The sequence below is a fragment of the Oncorhynchus clarkii genome, chromosome 28, assembly GCF_045791955.1.
Source record: "Oncorhynchus clarkii lewisi isolate Uvic-CL-2024 chromosome 28, UVic_Ocla_1.0, whole genome shotgun sequence".
NCBI classification, from domain to species: domain Eukaryota; kingdom Metazoa; phylum Chordata; class Actinopteri; order Salmoniformes; family Salmonidae; genus Oncorhynchus; species Oncorhynchus clarkii.
Window position 1 is genome coordinate 11863343 of NC_092174.1, and position 17936 is coordinate 11881278.

The 17936-nt window shown below is 40.1% G+C and overlaps 1 protein-coding gene across 4 annotated transcripts in view; it reads right to left on the bottom strand.

The window, feature by feature from the left end:
• Positions 1–3403: 3403 nt before the first annotated feature.
• LOC139386634 (CREB regulated transcription coactivator 1a) overlaps positions 3404–17936 on the bottom strand; it is a 39617-nt gene continuing 25084 nt past the window's right edge. The window contains exons 8-14 of one of the 4 annotated variants that reach the window (XM_071132376.1): positions 17444–17655; positions 17126–17241; positions 16678–16860; positions 11063–11167; positions 9507–9590; positions 8984–9152; positions 3404–6575 (exon numbers count right to left, since the gene is read on the bottom strand). In XM_071132376.1, coding sequence (XP_070988477.1) covers positions 6367–6575; positions 8984–9152; positions 9507–9590; positions 11063–11167; positions 16678–16860; positions 17126–17241; positions 17444–17655 — 1078 coding nt within the window. In that variant the 3' untranslated portion in view covers positions 3404–6366. The remainder of the gene's footprint in view (positions 6576–8983; positions 9153–9506; positions 9591–11062; positions 11168–16677; positions 16861–17125; positions 17242–17443; positions 17656–17936) is intronic. The other 3 variants (XM_071132377.1, XM_071132379.1, XM_071132378.1) reach the window with 3 other exon arrangements.

The following is a 17936-nucleotide window of genomic DNA, read 5'->3' on the forward strand; positions in this document are numbered from 1 at the left end:
TACACATTTTACCATGACTTATGCCATGTTCTTATAATGTTTGAGTCACTCAGATAGTATAACAAAATGAATGGGGGCCCCATGCCACGACATTTTTGGAATTTTAGATTATCCCTGACTATCTAGTTTTTATTTTGGTGTTAGTTTTCAAAGATGATCACATTTAAAAATATATAGCCTCATGACCTTTTCTATATACTTTATATCTGGTTTTGGTCATTTAAGTTTACACTGAAAACATTACCATCCCGAAAAGCAAAAAATGTTGCCTTGGCGTCAACGATTTAGCAGCAGCGGCCCGCCACCGTAATGTAGGATAAACACAGAGTTACCTCAAGGTATAAAGCAGGAAAAGTCAGTCACATGTCAATCTTTATGCGGTAGGTTATGCAGCAAGAAACAAACTGTTAAGATAAAGCAGATTGTGGTTTCCTCATAAATATTCTCCTTTTCTAAATGTAAACAATTCATAGACAAGTGCCCTGTTATAAATGGATGTAATTCTCAAATCTAACAAAACTAAAACTTGGAGATACAGTGGAAAAGTGGAGTATTTAACTCTAAACCTTTGACAGAAACACATTTTAGTAAATGACAGATAAACAAAGTGCTCTAAACAAGTGCATTACTTGAACATTAAACAAGAGTTAAAGGGATGATTTATGAACTTCGGTTTCCTTAATGGTTCACCCGTTGCATGTAAAAAAAACAACAATAGTATGATAACTCATCTGACAACAAGGGAATGAAGGTAAAATAGCAACTCGCACATTTAACGGCTTACAGCAGCGTTTCGTTTTTTTTTTTTGCCGTAGCACTACACAGCTGATTCAAATAATTAAAGCTGGATGATTAGTTGATTTTAAATCAGCTGTGTAGTGCTAGGGCAAAAAAACAAAAACAAACGTGCTCCCTTTGGGGTGTCGGGGACGGAGTTTGGGAAACGCTGGTTCATAGCCTGTGAGAGAAAGCAACGGCTGACTTTTCCATTCACTCAAAACAACTTAGCACATAGCCATCACTTACACACTCACTCTCTGTAAAAGGGAACATACAAATCACATTTCTAAATATTTATATTATTGGAAGTATATACAACTTTATATATATATCTTGTAAAAACCTATATCTGGTAAATACAGTTATTTTCCCTATCCTTTGCAACTATTTAGCCTGGATCTCTGTCAGTTTCAGAATTGGACAGCTCCATTGTCACAGCCATGACTTAAGGGAAGCTGTCAATTGCCGGGCAGTTAACTTTGAGATGGCTATGTAATACCTGTCTGGTGTCAAAAGGGAAGCTAATGGGTTTACAGTATCTTGTGTGGGTGGCAAGGGTCCAGTTTATATTCCCCAAATTCCTCCTTATTTATATCAATTACATGAACCTACACACACAAAAAACATCAAAACTTGCTCCATTCTTTGTAAACGGTTGCTTCTGTAAACGTTTGAGTGTAAACCATTAGAATAGCTGAATATTAGTGCAAAAATGGTGGCAGTAATAATACACGTATCAAATCAGTCAGATTTACCACAAACACAGAAAACATTGTTTTAAAGAAAAGACAACAACTGATTGTAAAAACACAGGGAGCAATTTGGAGTTTGGATCAGTCTGAAAAACTTTAGATTAACCGATACTTCTAAGTCAGAAAGACAGAACAGAGCCACAATGACATAGTGCAGCACATGACTCTCAGTGCATATAACAACAATTTTCACTTTTGACATATCACAAAAACATTTATACCGAAAAGCAATATAAACAGCCAGTCTACGCACTCGACAAAAATAATACACTTCAGTGGGCACCATCTCTAGCTCATAAGCACATATAAGATCAAATGTATAAGCACGTACCAACAAATTGCATCTACATGTGCATAAAAGGCTGATAACAAAAATCTGTTGCTTTTGGATTGACAATCCAGTTTGTGTGTGAGGCCTTGCCACTGTTCGAATCAAAAACAAAGACAATTTACCAAACAAGGAAAACATAACATTAAACCACATTTAAACAAAGGTCTATTCCACTTTTCTTCCTTAGTCTACAATTAATATTTTTGCATTAAAAAAAACAAAAAATAAAACCAAGCTAAACTAGAAAAGTACATTTCCTGAAGAAAATGTGGTGTGCATGCTATTTTATTTGATGCAATTCTATATAGTTATAGTTGAACTAAGTTCTAAAGAATTGGAATTTATACACATTTGCATAAAATAAATCACCAACATTAACTCTTAAACCATAAATCACGTGAACATGTGAAAGTTCATTTAGTACCTCTAGCTTTAATGGTTTAAGAGTTACTGTTGGCAATTTATTTTATGCAAATGTGTGCAAATGTATTTCATTCAGGTATAAATAATATCACAAATATTTTCAAAAGCAATATAAGTTGGGGCAGTCTTCACATTTGGAAATTGGTTTCGTCTTAATAGCTTAAGTTGTTTAAGTACTAGAGCGAGCGGAAGAAATCAAATAATGATGAGTATGTAAAAGTAAAGTGTCACAAAATGGAACAAAACAAAAGTAAAAACCAAGTGCTAAACATCAGAAGACGACATTGAATTCAAAACAGTTCTCATTTTCAGATCTATAACCGATAATGGTTTGCATGCTTGACCACCTGACACTGAACCAACAGATCATTTAAGGAACTCCCTTGTATATATCTATGGTAAATGGTGATGCTGCATGTATTAACTGTAAACATAGTGAAATATGATGGAACAAGAGGATTCACTAACATATGAGACAAGCATTTAGTTAACTTTCAAATAACAAACTCCAACATAGCACAAAGCCACCATCATTTGTGTGCACTCACAATGCATTATGCTTTCTGCTACTGTATGAGCTGCACATTAAAGATGCGTTATAAAAGTTTAGTATAATTTCAGCCAGTAGTTTAGAAAGTAGTGCTCACAAGCCAAAACGGGTCACTGAAAATTGTGCACAATGATATGTTACGTCCTGCAAAAAGAAAAGAACCAAAACCAGGCTTTGAAAGGATTCCCTCATTTCTCCACAGGTGACCCCATTTTGACAATCGCACCACTAGTGGTATTTCTTTCAGGTGAATTTACACACCTGGTTCTGTGGCTAGCAAATTACACAGTTAAATAGTGTATATTCTATGATAATAATGGGGGTTGTTTGTATACTCTTTGCAGAACAAGATGACTGTTCTTACTCCTGTCCATGACAAATTGTAATATTAAAGTGTAATTTACCACAGCACCCCTTGATGCATCAATGGTGGTACATCCAATGGCTTCCTTATTTCATGCTTACTTCTCCCTGCATGAATTATACTCAAAGCTATGTAGCTTGAAAACATGTCCAGCTGTATCTGTTGTGCAGTGAGAAATCTAATTTCTATCCAAAAATACAAAGTTTATAAAAATCACCTCTTTTATATAGACAATACACATATGCTTTTCAAAAATACTTTTTTTTTTTTTTTAACAAGAAGGCAAGTTTGACCGAATACAGGGGAAAACAAGTCCAGTGCACATAACAGTCGCTCAGAGGGGGGTGAAACAAATACCAGGGTTCAATGTTCTAAAGTTGTAAGTAAAGTGCAAAAAAAAACAATTCTGGATAATGTCATGGCTACATCCAAGGGAATTACTCACAAGAAAAGCTCACTTGACATTGACTACTAACAGGTAAACTGTATAGCCGACATCTACAACATCACTGAAATTCTGACACTATACATCCAGAAAAGCTGGTGAGAAAACTGATGGACTTTTCCAATGACAATGAGTGGGAAACGATTGACAAGTACACACACACAAATATGAAATATGAGAGAGACATTAACAGTACTGAACCAAACTCCAAATCGCATACCACGTCCCTTGGATTTTGAAGTGAAACACCTAGAGTATGATGTAAGGGTGTCATCAAAAACAATGTGGTCGATGCTGAGGTTCATATGAAGATGTTGAGATTATGATAGTACTCTATGGCGATGTGATGAAATACATTCTGGTGGCAGAAATGCTGTTCTAATAGAGGCAGTTGAATCATGAAATCATCAACTTTCAGCAGTAAAAATAATCAACCTCAGACACATCCATGGGAGTCACATATAGGGGTTAATGTTCTTAGATATGCAGCGTAATCCTCAAGTTTCTCTTTTGTCATGCTTTTTTACCGTTTCTGCCAAAGCCAACGTGCAGAATATATAATTTGTATTCTCATCTGTGAAGTGGAAGACCCAAACTAAAATGTTCAACAAAAAGTAGCGAATGAAACATGTCAAAATGCTTATTTTCTTTGCTGAAAAAGCTATCAAAATGGTACCGTACAATTCAGCATGGTAGGTACTTAGTTTAGGTACTTGCTTATGCCTATTAGATTGCTAATAACTCTGTCTTCAATCAATTAATTTGTTCTGCATAGATACCATAAGCAAAATCCATTTTTTAAAAAGACAACTAATTTAAACAAAACATCAATTACCAGGGAGCGAAATGTAAGGTTACTTAGCATAATCACGGTTCTAGGATAAGATGAGTGAGGTCACTCCATATGTATGGGTATGTCTCCATTGGTCGTAGTCAATAAGGAACTCCTATCACACAACATCTGACGTAGACAGACAGGGGCGACAGCCAATAGACTCCACTCCTTTATAAGGCGCTGACGCCCCCTCCTGCGTTACTTGTACAAGTATACGTTCTTCCATACACAGATTGTGTGAATGGCAACGAGCTAAGTGACCTCAGTCATTATCATAAAACCAGGGTTAAGTAACGTCACATTCTATTTCAAATAATCGTTCGATCACTCAGTATGGGATTTAGCCAACTCCTGTAGGGCTCGTACACTCTCCAGGTAATCTAGACAGAATCAACTCTCAGATGTGCTGACTCGAAGCACACGTGCCGGTGAGATCGGTAAAATTCATGGAGGACTAATATCCCAGAGATACCTTCTTAAACCATGCCCGTGACGCAGCCGTGATACCTTGGCTCTTTCTGTCCATTTCTATTTGGCTGACAAGTGAAATACAGTACCACCTCAAATATGAAAAGCAAAATGGTAACAAGTGAAAAGCAGTGGATAACAACGTAAGTTGTGATAAACCTCCCCTAGTTGTGCTCAACTTGGTCCTCTTCTCACACTAGTGCCAATTTGATTCAGGCCATCGGAAAAGAAACGGTGATGCTTGATAAAAGTTTACACTTCACTATTTAAGAGTCTAAACAAGTTGCACAACAACCTGCATTTTTTAAAAGGAGAGTTGAGATGATAGTCTTCCATATCATGTACTCTTATAAGGCAGAATCTTATCACTCACAGTGATTCGTTCAGATATCATTTTTTATCTTGTTTGCATCTGAAAACCAGCTACCATTGGTGGCATATTACAGCTGAAATGTAATTTCATGGATAAGTTGCCAAAGTGACGCTAGGCTGACATCCCTTTTTTTTTAAAATATCTACAAACAGGATTCTGAGCGATTTTTCAAGGTTTGTTAAACTTGAATTTAGGTTTTACTTCAGCTGCCCTGGAAAATCATAAGCTAAAGGGGAGGGTTATAACTCCTAGTTGTTCAACTAAGTAAACCACTTAGATGTTGACCAGCACTAAAACATGTTGTACAAAATTGATGGATTGAAATGACAAGTTCGGAAGGGAACCTAAAGTAAAATACTGGTCAACTTCGGGGCAAAAATCAGAGCACCAATAAATACAACTAGTGTGAGTTAGACAGCGAGGTTAAGGGCATTGACGGAAATGTGACGGGCAAGATTTACCATGAGAGGGCGGTTCTGAAAAGCAGATGAGTGATTATATGAGCTAAGACATGCTAATCTAGTATGGCAGGTGAGAGAAAGATAAACCGTTTCCCCTGCAGACATGATTTGAATCAGTTAATGTCTTCAAATGGGAGGCGAGACCAATGTAGTGTTGTAGCCCCTACTGTTTTCCTTCTTTACAAAAACCAAAGCATCCAACAGAAAGGCCAGCAGGATGCATGTGTAAAAAATAAATGTAAAAAAGTTAAGGGATGAAGAATGGTAAGCACAAACTAGTCACAGCAGGACCATAAGCTCAATATCCACCAGACATGACAATGTTGCCATCGATCTTTCCCATTCTGAAGAGAGAAAGCAAACTGTGTCGACCATTTCTTGACAAACTAATTTCCCTACTACCTCACTATCCCATAGCTCTTAGAAAGGGGTTGCTGGTGAAGGGAGGTGGGATGAACACACTTCACAGCTGGGGCCTCGTCTTGGGCTCCCACACCCCAAAAGTAGCCCTCTCCCCTTAGACACAAGCCCTCAACACCTCAGGCCGGGTTTCACCGACATAGTCGGTGACTTTGGCAGTAGCTCTACAGCCGGTCAATCCGAAAGGCGTCTTCAGTGGCAGGGTCAGTGAGGACCATGTCAGGGTCATTGAGCATGTGCAGCCCGTCCAGGGTCAGCGGGTCGATCTTCAGCTCGTCTAGGGGAAACTGAGAGTCCGCATCGAAGCTGATGTCAGCTGACAGAGAGCTAGAAGACAACCCCTTGGACAATCTGGGTGGAGACTCTCCTGTGGCTAAAACAGACATGGGTAGAGAGATGAGGAGAGGTCAGAGTCTTCCAGTTGCATTTACTCCACATAAAGAACATGATCTCATTAAATATTTCAAGGAATAGCCAATAACAACAGGTGAGTGCCAAGCAAAATCAAATCCAAATAAATGCAGAAAACCTCTACTTTTAATGACCTTAGCTAAAGTTAGGAATGAAGGTACAGTCATGACTGCAATTATTTGCACCCTTGATAAAGATGAGCAAAAAAATTATACAAATACTGAGCTATATTCTATGCTCCGGAAAAAATATTTTGTTTAAAAATAACATTTTTCTCAAAAAGATATTCAATACTCCGGCAGCCTCCACCTCAAGAGCCTTTTTCGAAAATGTTTTGTGAGATTGGAGAACACATTGGGTGGGATCTTAGACCATTCCTTCAAACAGAATCTTTCTAGAAGATTCTTGATATTCTTTTTCTGTGCTTCAATTCAAACCACAGGTTTTCAATGTGGTTAAAGTCCAGAGAGAGATGTTGATTTTGTGGTCAATTAACCATTTCTTTGTTGATTTTTTTATTTATTTTTTTATTTTATTTTTATTTATTTATTTTTATTTTTTTTAACCTTTATTTAACCAGGCAAGTCAGTTAAGAACAAATTCTTATTTTCAATGACGGCCTGGGAACAGTGGATTAACTGCCTGTTCAGGGGCAGAACGACAGAACCCGATGACCACTCTGACAGAGCTCTAGAGTTCCTCTGTGGAGATGGGAGAACCTTCTAGACGGACAACCATCTCTGCAGCACTCCACCAATCAGGCCTTTATGGTAGAGTGGCCAGACGGAAGCCACTCCTCAGTAGAAGGCACATGACATTGAGTTTGGAGTTTGCCAAAAGGCACCTAAAGGCGCTCAGACCATGAGAAACAAGATTCTCTGGTCTGCGGAAACCACGATTGAACTCTTTGGTCTGAATGCCAAGCGTCACGTCTGGAGGAAGCCTGGCACCATCCCTATGGTGAAACATGGTGGTGGCAGCATCATGCTGTGGGGATGTTTTTCAGCGGCAGGGACTGGGAGAGTAGTCAGGATCGAGGGAAAGATGAACGGAGCAAAGTACAGAGAAATCCTTGTTGAATACTTGCTCCAGAGCATTCAGGACCTCAGACTGGGGCGAATGTTCCCCTTCCAACAGGACAACGACCCTAAGCGCACAGCCAAGATAACGCCGGAGTGGCTTCGGGACAAGCCCTCCGAGTGGCCCAGCCAGAGCCCGACTTGAACCCGATCGAACATCTCTGGAGAGACCTAAAAATAGCTGTGAAGCAACGCTCCCCATCCAACCTGACAGAGCTTGAGAGGATCTGCAGAGAAGAATGGGAGAAACTCCCCAAATACAGGTGTGCCAAGCTTGTAGAGTAATAACCAAGAAGACTCGATGCTGTAATTGCGGCCAAAGGTGCATCAACAAAGTACTGAGTAAAGGGTCTGAAAACTTGTGTAAAATATGATTTTTAATGGGATATTGTGTGTAGATTGAGGGGGGAAAAAACAATTTAATCAATTTTAGAATAAGGGTGTAACGTAACAAAATGTGGAAAATGTCAAGGGGTCTGAATACTTTCCGGAGGCACCGTATAAAGTATGAAGAAAAGATAATGAAACAATATATTTATTTTAAATTACAATCTTTGAGAACTAACAATCACCAAAATAAAAGCTAGACGGAAATGTAGAATTTAAAATTCCAAAAACAATGAATTTAGCAGTCTAGATTTTGTTATTATGTTTGAGCAAAATAACACAGCATTAGCCATGGCAAAATGCGTAGAAGCGCAGGAGATTAGCTTTAGAACTGCACAAATGTGTCTCAGAATTTTTTGAATTACAGGAAATTTGCTTAAAAATGCAAAAATTTCTCTACCACACAAAGATGGGGGTCTGAATTATTATTATTTTTTTTATTCAGCCCCCTGACATGCCCCATACTCAACCCACCACCTTATTTGCCCCAGAAAAAAATCCAACAAATGACCTGAAAGTACAGCTCTTTGGCACACAAAGAGTGCAAGTGATCGGCAGGTGATCAGTGAGAAGAGAGTTGCCATGGATTGAGTAGCCTGGCGAGGTCATTTGTTTGATGATTTTTTGTTTAGGCGTGCCTTTTTATATTTGTCCCCACAAGAACAAATGGGTTGGGCTGGCCGACTTAAACAGAGCTCGCCCTGGTAAGTACTTTTTCTTCCTAGGTAGATACACTGACAACATCAGTCCGCTTAAACATTCAGACAGGCTATGGAACAGTTAGGCATGCCTTGGACCTGTAGACATAAGAGTTAGAGCCTTGTATGGAGATATTGTTTACATTGACTGAACTCTATTCCACTACTGAGGCTTGAGTGAGCCACCCGGTGAGTCAGAATAGTACCTGTGAGAATGATGTTGGGGATGTTGCCATGGCTACTGTAGCCCAGCTGCTGGGAGTCTTGCAGGTTGCCGTGGCTTCCCGTCAAACCCATCATCGCTGCTTGGGAGTAGCTGAGGGTTGAGCCCTGGCCGTACAGACGACTGCTGTCAATCATGTTGAACTGCTCCAGCTGTTTGAGGAACAGAGAAAACAGCAAATCAACATACCAGGAGGTTAGCCAACACTCAACAACAAGGGTTCATTTCTGTACACAAATGGTCAATATAAAGATATAGTACAATGGGGAAAAAACTGGAGGCATATTATTCTATTGCGCTTTGTTTCCCAATATTGTCAGAATGGATCAATAGATAGCCCATCACATCAAAAGTGTCTTATCCAATATAAAGATCCAGTTCAAAGAAAAAACTGGAGACCTGTTGTGCTGCGAGGCAAACATATTGGAAACTATTGCCATATAAACAAGTATCTAATATTAACTTGCATAATTAGTCCTGAGGCAGACTGTTAAAACTTAACTTACCTGTTGGGATAGAGCACTGGTCTGTCTGGATGTGAGTTGCTGGTCATAGAAGTCTGCAAATACACTGCCCAATATGGAGTTGTGCTAGAACACAAGTATATCCCCTCTTTTTGTTAAAAACAACACCAGGATATTAATTCACAAGTAAAAAATACGGGAGAAGAGCAGACACAGAGAGCATTTGAATCACACCACAACTCTGTAAATTAATCATTTCACAATTCATAAGACATTCATATCAAACGATTGGGTTTTGCTTTCCATTGAGCTCCAGGCAACACAGAAAACACTGCACACATCTGCAATCCTGCAAACAAACCATAACATACTGTAGCCCGGTCTAGATTAAGCATGATACAGTACAAGCACAGCAGGATTCATGTTTCACAAGCCCATCAATTAATTCACTGTGCATTCAACCTCAATCTCCTCCATTAGTTGATTAAGTCATCATAGTAACCGCTTCACATCTATGCCCATCTCATCTTTCAAGATGACTCTACAGATCAATTGCATTTACCTGTTGTTTTTCTGATGTTCATGTAAGTGCCCCAACCAGCCAATATGTCAACATGCACTGAATACTAGGACCTACTTGAAAGCACTTAATAAATGTTATCAACCCACAACCAGTAATGTTGTAGGGAGTCTTTCAAAAGGGTTGCGGTTACCATGTAAGCTTTGTACTGAGAATTCTGATGAACTTTAAATAAATAAACACAACGATATGAAATCATATGGAAATCCCTTTTCTGAGTAAAGCTAGAATTTATAAAACATTAAAATCGTCCAGTAATGCTCTTCAAGTTTTAATTGCATATCCTTATTAAACCCGAAAAGAGGATCCTCTTTCATCGTCCGCCTTAATGTATAAATAATAGGAGCATTTTCACAGGCAGACTCAGGAAGGCAGACTTCGCCATGCCCCTTTAAGTTCAGAACCACATCTGTGCCCTGCCAAAAGAACAGCGGGGAAGAACATGGTAATAGCACATGGACTGTCAGCTACACTGCAGGTTAGCCATCTAGATGAGAGAAAGAATCGATGGGCAAAGCCAACAGAAGCACAAACGAACGAACAAATACAACAAATGTAGCTACTCAATGAAAGATTTCCCCTAACAAGAGATGACTTAGTTGTTCAATGCTGTAAGTTTAGGCCTATATAATACAATGTACATCTAGCCTACAGGCCCTCATAGAGGGACACTGCTCCTTCTTGATTTTTCACAATAAACAAGTGATTCAACTCTAGCAAGGATAAAAGGTGGCTCAGGTGGCTAAGTGTTAACTACTAAGTACATTTTCCTTACTCACCTAACTAAAGTGTATCAATTTAGTGACTATGCTATGAGGCCACTTAGGATGCAGACACAGAGAAGCAGCAAAGGGGACGGGGTCAGTGACATTGCGAGACACCACGATGGGGGTGGCAGGGGGTTGAAGACACAAGAGCAGCCAGTAGGGGCAGCCAAGAGGCCCAGCTGACGACGAAAACAGAACTACGATGGAGGAACAGTGTATACAGTCAGCAGGTTTTGGTCACACGCCCTTACTTGAGGCGAGCCTCCAGGTGAGAAGCCTTGATTGGAGACTGGAGAGGTTGGAGACTGATTGGCTGAAGACCCAGCCCTACTGCGGTACTGTTGGGGGAAAGAGCCCTAATACAGGACATTTTAGTTAGACTGACTGACTGACTGTCCCTTCTGAGAAGGTATGATGTGTGTGTCCCAGCCTGCCTATGAGGACACATACACACAGAGGATGGGGCTCATGTCTTTCCTACAATTTTGCTAAAGATGCCCTGTATTAGTTATTAGTTGACTTGTACCATCATCATGGCCTTGATTTAACCTAACTGTATAAAGAGACCAGAATTAGGCTAACAATCAAACGTTTTAATGGAATCCCTCAGACTCTGTGGCTTCAATGATCAAAAATAATGTTATGTAAGGGTTTGTTCCTCCTTTAGGGTGTGTACTGTGCAAATAGCTGACTCACTAGCTAGCCATTTGGGGTCATTCTTCAACAAGATAACCGAGTAATCAACTGACATTTACAGTAGTAGCTCTCTCCTCTCGGTTTGTCTTCTGCTCAAGACAGTGGTCTACTGCAATCCACTTCCACAGGATCCAGCACATCACCAGTACAATGGTCAAATTCCATGTTCACGCAATAGAAGGTTAGTTGACTGTATATGTTTACTCAAACAAAAGCTGAGTTGACACATGATCACCCAATGTGAGGTGATGAATCACGTCAGTATTGACAGACACTCATATTTTATCTCTGAGTTCACTACTGAGGTATACAGTATGTGGGTCTTTCTATAAATAAATGGGGCCAATGTGTGACATTGGGATAAACAATTTAAAATGGTTTGAAACAAAAATATGCTATCCATTCATGTTTTTGTATTTTCTTATATCTGAGAATTAACCAATGATATCAGGCCCCACCCGGCCATGGTTACAGACACCTGTGTGTTCTTTGACACGTTATGAACTAGTGACCCGCAGTGTTTGTCATTATACCCTGATGAAGACAGCTTGTCTGTCGAAACGTTGGTGATTAAATGATTGCATCTGAGCTCCTAGAGTGTGCGGCTCTCCTTTTCTTTTCCAAGTGTTCTACCCCGCTAGCCAGCACCTCACCTAAACAGGTGTGCGTTTCTTTCGCCACTAGATTGAAACAAAAATAAAACTGATTTTCATGCAGTTCCACATACTTCGAGGAATAATTAATCCATTACTCCACCTATATAACAGGCCTAGGACTATACATAATTTAAGCAGAGTTCATACAAACATTGGCAAGTCAAATTCAGGGACTTTTCCCAAGCACTTAAATGTAATTGTCAAGGTCCTCAATGTTATACAATCGTATAATTATATTATGAACTGGGTAGTTCGAGCCCTGAATACTGATTGGCTGCATGTTTTGTATAACACAGGTATGACAAAACATTTATTTTCACTGTTCTAATTATGTTGGTAACCAATTTATAATAGCAATAGCTCCGTATCGTGTCGTACAAGAACAGCCCTTAGCAGTGGTATATTGGCCACAGCCCCTCGTACCTTATTGCTTAATTATACCATGACATTGTTGAATACTCGTTTCTGATTGGCTTGAAGGGCATTCTAGAGTGTGCATTATGTAAGGGACAATCAACGAGGGGCTATGCTTTCTATGGAAAATGGTGAACGACGTGGAAGGTGTGTTCCACGACACGTTCAGCGGAATTGCATTATTTTCCAGAGAACGCATAACGTTAGATCCCCGGGTTGATTATCCCTATTATACTGTAACGACCCTGGGTTTTCCTTCACTACCCGCTCTATGAAACAGCAGGGAGCAGGTGGATGTTGAACACATTTCTTGCGGGCAAATGTGTTACTTACTCCTGAGGTGCTGACTTGCTGCACCCTCGACAACTATTGTGATTATTATTATTATTATTGGACCATGCTGGTCATTTCTGAACATTTGAACATCTTGGCCTTGTTCTGTTATAATCTCCACCCGGCACAGCCAGAAGAGGACTGGCCACCCCACATAGCCTGGTTCCTTTAGGTTTCTTCCTCGGTTTTGGCCTTTCTAGGGAGTTTTTCCTAGCCACCGTGCTTCTACGCCTGCATTGCTTGCGGTTTGGGGTTTTAGGCTGGGTTTCTGTACAGCACTTTGATATATCAGCTGATGTAAGAAGGGCTATATAAATACATTTGATTTGTTAAATTATAGCAATGGTATAATAGGGATAAACAACTCGGAAGATTACTTCCACAACGCACTAACACCTCCCACATCGTTCATTATTTTCCATAGAGCGCATAGCGCCTCGTTGATGATTGTACATATAGGGCTTAACAGATTTTCCTGTAGCCTACATTATGTGGCTGGCGCAGGCACACAAAATAAATCCATGAATAGTGGTAATCTCACCATAACTGTTTTTATAATGAGAAAGTACCCAAAAAACTGGTTCATTTTTTTAATGGAAGGATTTGCATGGAAAGCCAAGTTGAAGCCAACAGATAGTCGTCCTCATAATAACCGCACATGGTTTTATCGCAACAGAGTAGCAAGACCCTTCAATTGACGCAGCGGGAAACAAATGAGTGGCCACATCTCTCACAAAAACTGATCAAAATGAAATCACAGATAATTATAAAGGAGTAGGATAACTTTTTGGCTACAATAATTACAAGGACTTCTCAAGCCCAAATTGTGGGAATGTCTGATTTTCAAGGTAGGCCTATTCCAGTACTTGAATTTCTGAGCTCCAAATTCAAGTTCAAGTAGGCTTCTTCAAGCCCCTTGCATTGTTCAAAATTGCAAGTGTAACATGGAAAACAAAATGTATTTATGTTATTTCATTACCAGATCATGTAAAGACACCCACTAGGCTATGTAATTTGTTGTCATTATATCCAGAATATTTAATAGGATTAGCATAGACTGTGTCCAATTCCAGGCACAAAAACATGTGAAAACATTACCCTGATTCTTTCTCTGTGAAATCTAACAAGACCCTGCTGTAAATCAAGCAGAAAACCATCAATGATTTTTCAATCACATTTATTATTTTGGATTTGTGTGCCCATGAAAACTGTTTTCACCCCATAACATAAGGAGACTAAATGTTACGTAGACTACATTTCTGAGATCTCTATACAAAAAACTGACGAGAGCTAGATCCAGTATTCTTACAGGGTTTAAGTTCAATGTCTATTTTAACTGTAATGCTTAATATAGATAACAATAACTTCAACTGCCATAAAGTCATGTTTTATCTCTCACGATTTTGGACAAATTCGTCAAGACACCAACCACGATAAAGGGATGAAAATAGGTTTTAAATAAACTTGTGAATTGTACTGAATATAGCTATGATCCCCCTTATATCTTAATGTAATGACATGAAAATGACATGAAAAATTGGCAGATTATTATCAATGACTTATCAACAGCTGTAACAAGTTGTCCAGTGTTGGAAATCCTCACTGGTGCCCTAACTTACAGAAAGACCTACGTATGGGTTGCTCAATAAATTATACAGTGAAATAAGAAATAAGTGATGCTATATAGCTGAAGCAGATGCCTCTAATACGGCCATAAAATAAAAGGGTTAGCAATAGCTTTAAGTTTACATAAAAATAGAATAACTTGTCACGATAGAAAACTGCCCTCTGCTAAGAGGTAGTATACAGTATATGAACACACTTGCAACAGAAACGGATGCATTCGTATTGTAATACTATTCAATGAAGCATCTGCTTACACATGGGCACTAAAATCTTTAAGTTCAGCACGGTTGGGGCGATGCTAAAGAAATGTTTGACACTTAAATTCCAGAGAGCATTTCTCTACCGAATGCTCCTAAAGCAGAAAAAAAACTACTTTAAGAAGTAGGCTAGTTCCTCTGACCTCAAGATCAAACCAAAGATCAAATTGCGTTCCATAGTGTAGGAACACTAAGTGGGTATGAGTACTATATTGTCCTACGGACATACAGTGCCTTGCGAAAGTATTCGGCCCCCTTGAACTTTGTGACCTTTTGCCACATTTCAGGCTTCAAACATAAAGATATAAAACTGTCTTTTTTTGTGAAGAATCAACAACAAGTGGGACACAATCATGAAGTGGAACGACATTTATTGGATATTTCAAACTTTTTTAACAAATCAAAAACTGAAAAATTGGGCGTGCAAAATTATTCAGCCCCCTTAAGTTAATACTTTGTAGCGCCATCTTTTGCTGTGATTACAGCTGTAAGTCGCTTGGGGTATGTCTCTATCAGTTTTGCACATCGAGAGACTGACATTTTTTTCCCATTCCTCCTTGCAAAACAGCTCGAGCTCAGTGAGGTTGGATGGAGAGCATTTGTGAACAGCAGTTTTCAGTTCTTTCCACGGATTCAGGTCTGGACTTTGACTTGGCCATTCTAACACCTGGATATGTTTATTTTTGAACCATTCCATTGTAGATTTTGCTTTATGTTTTGGATCATTGTCTTGTTGGAAGACAAATCTCCGTCCCAGTCTCAGGTCTTTTGCAGACTCCATCAGGTTTTTTTCCAGAATGGTCCTGTATTTGGCTCCATCCATCCTCCCATCAATTTTAACCATCTTCCATGTCCCTGCTGAAGAAAAGCAGGCCCAAACCATGATGCTGCCACCACCATGTTTGACAGTGGGCATGGTGTGTTCAGGGTGATGAGCTGTGTTGCTTTTACGCCAAACATAACGTTTTGCATTGTTGCCAAAAAGTTCAATTTTGGTTTCATCTGACCAGAGCACCTTCTTCCACATGTTTGGTGTGTCTCCCAGGTGGCTTGTGGCAAACTTTAAACTACACTTTTTATGGATATCTTTAAGAAATGGCTTTCTTCTTGCCACTCTTCCATAAAGGCCAGATTTGTGCAATATACGACTGATTGTTGTCCTATGGACAGAGTCTCCCACCTCAGCTGTATATCTCTGCAGTTCATCCAGAGTGATCATGGGCCTCTTGGCTGCATCTCTGATCAGTCTTCTCCTTGTATGAGCTGAAAGTTTAGAGGGACGGCCAGGTCTTGGTAGATTTGCAGTGGTCTGATACTCCTTCCATTTCAATATTATCGCTTGCACAGTGCTCCTTGGGATGTTTAAAGCTTGGGGAATCTTTTTGTATCCAAATCCGGCTTTAAACTTCTTCACAACAGTATCTCGGACCTGCCTGGTGTGTTCCTTGTTCTTCATGATGCTCTCTGCGCTTTTAACGGACCTGAGACTATCACAGTGCAGGTGCATTTATACGGAGACTTGATTACACACAGGTGGATTGTATTTATCATCATTAGTCATTTAGGTCAACATTGGATCATTCAGAGATCCTCACTGAACTTCTGGAGAGAGTTTGCTGCACTGAAAGTAGAGGGGCTGAATAATTTTGCACGCCCAATTTTTCAGTTTTTGATTTGTTAAAAAAGTTTGAAATATCCAATAAATGTCGTTCCACCTCATGATTGTGTCCCACTTGTTGTTGATTCTTCACAAAAAAATACAGTTTTATATCTTTATGTTTGAAGCCTGAAATGTGGCAAAAGATCGCAAAGTTCAAGGGGGCCGAATACTTTCGCAAGGCACTGTAGTGTAGGATAGGGATTTGATTGATTAGGTAAGCTTACCGAGTTCATATCCATGGAGTTCTGTGTCTGGATGGAGGAGGTGTTCAGAGGGGAGGGGAGCTGAACCAGCCTGGTCAGTCCTTGAGTAGTCTGCTGCTGTTGCTGCTGCTGAGAGGAGGACTGGCTGAAGAACGCATACTGGGACAACTGCGCTTCCAGAGTCATGGCATCTATGGTCTCCGCCTGAGACAGATGGACATAGGGGTTTGAAATTAGTCAGCGAGAAGTCAGGGAGAAGTAGTCTACAAACTGTGATAGAAACATCTACTACAATCCTCCATTCTCTTACCTTTTAGTCATTTGGCAGGTGCTCTTATCCAGAGCAACTTTAAGTGCATTCAAATAGGGAGGATACAACTACAGAATACAATAATTGTCAATACACAAGGAAGGTTATTTAGAAATATGTAACAATCACAGTGCTAGAAGGGTAAAGTACGGTACGTGCTACCTGGGCGAGGGTGAGTGGTGGCGACAGGGTGGGGGAGAGCTGTAGGGAGTGGTGCTGGTGGGAGTCCTGGTTGACCATGTTGTCCTGCCTGCCTTGCTGGGAGGTGGCCTGTCCTGGTGGGACACAAAACAGCAAACATCCCCTTGAGAATTCCCACAGTTTCATAGAAAGCTAGAGAAATAGAGTCATAGATAGATACATTTTGGCACCATACGTTGTCACCATCTCCTCACACTTTTGAAAAATCAGGATTTCAAACCCGGTTTGCAAAACCCTGTATATCTATTGTTCTGGAAGGTGGAGGACAGAGGTCACCTTGGCTGGTGGAACCGAAACTGTGTGAGTGGCTGGGGGCCAGGTTTCCCGTGCTGTTGGAGGCGCTGAGGGTGGAGTCTTCGGGGTCCAGGGGGGTGGGCAGCGGAGGGGGGAACTGGATGTTGGTCAGATCAGGCAGGGAGCCACCGCCCGTGTCGTGGGCTGATGGCATCAGTGTCGCAGTCAGATCCTGATCCGGAGACGGGAATATACTGGAAATAGAAAAAGAGTTGATCGGTATCCCCATAATGATAGTTGAGGTAGTATCAATGATGTATGTCAAGCCTGGATTGCTGATGCTATGTTTTGGCCAATGAGAGGCTTTGACTCCACCGGTCAGCCATATTGGTACTCCTCAGAAGAAGCAGTCCCTCCATAGGAATTAATGGAATTCTACAGTATTTCAATTAAAAAGACACAATTACATGTATTTACAGTGCCTTCAGAAAGTAGTCATAGCCCTTGACTTATTCCACATTTTGTTGTGTTACTG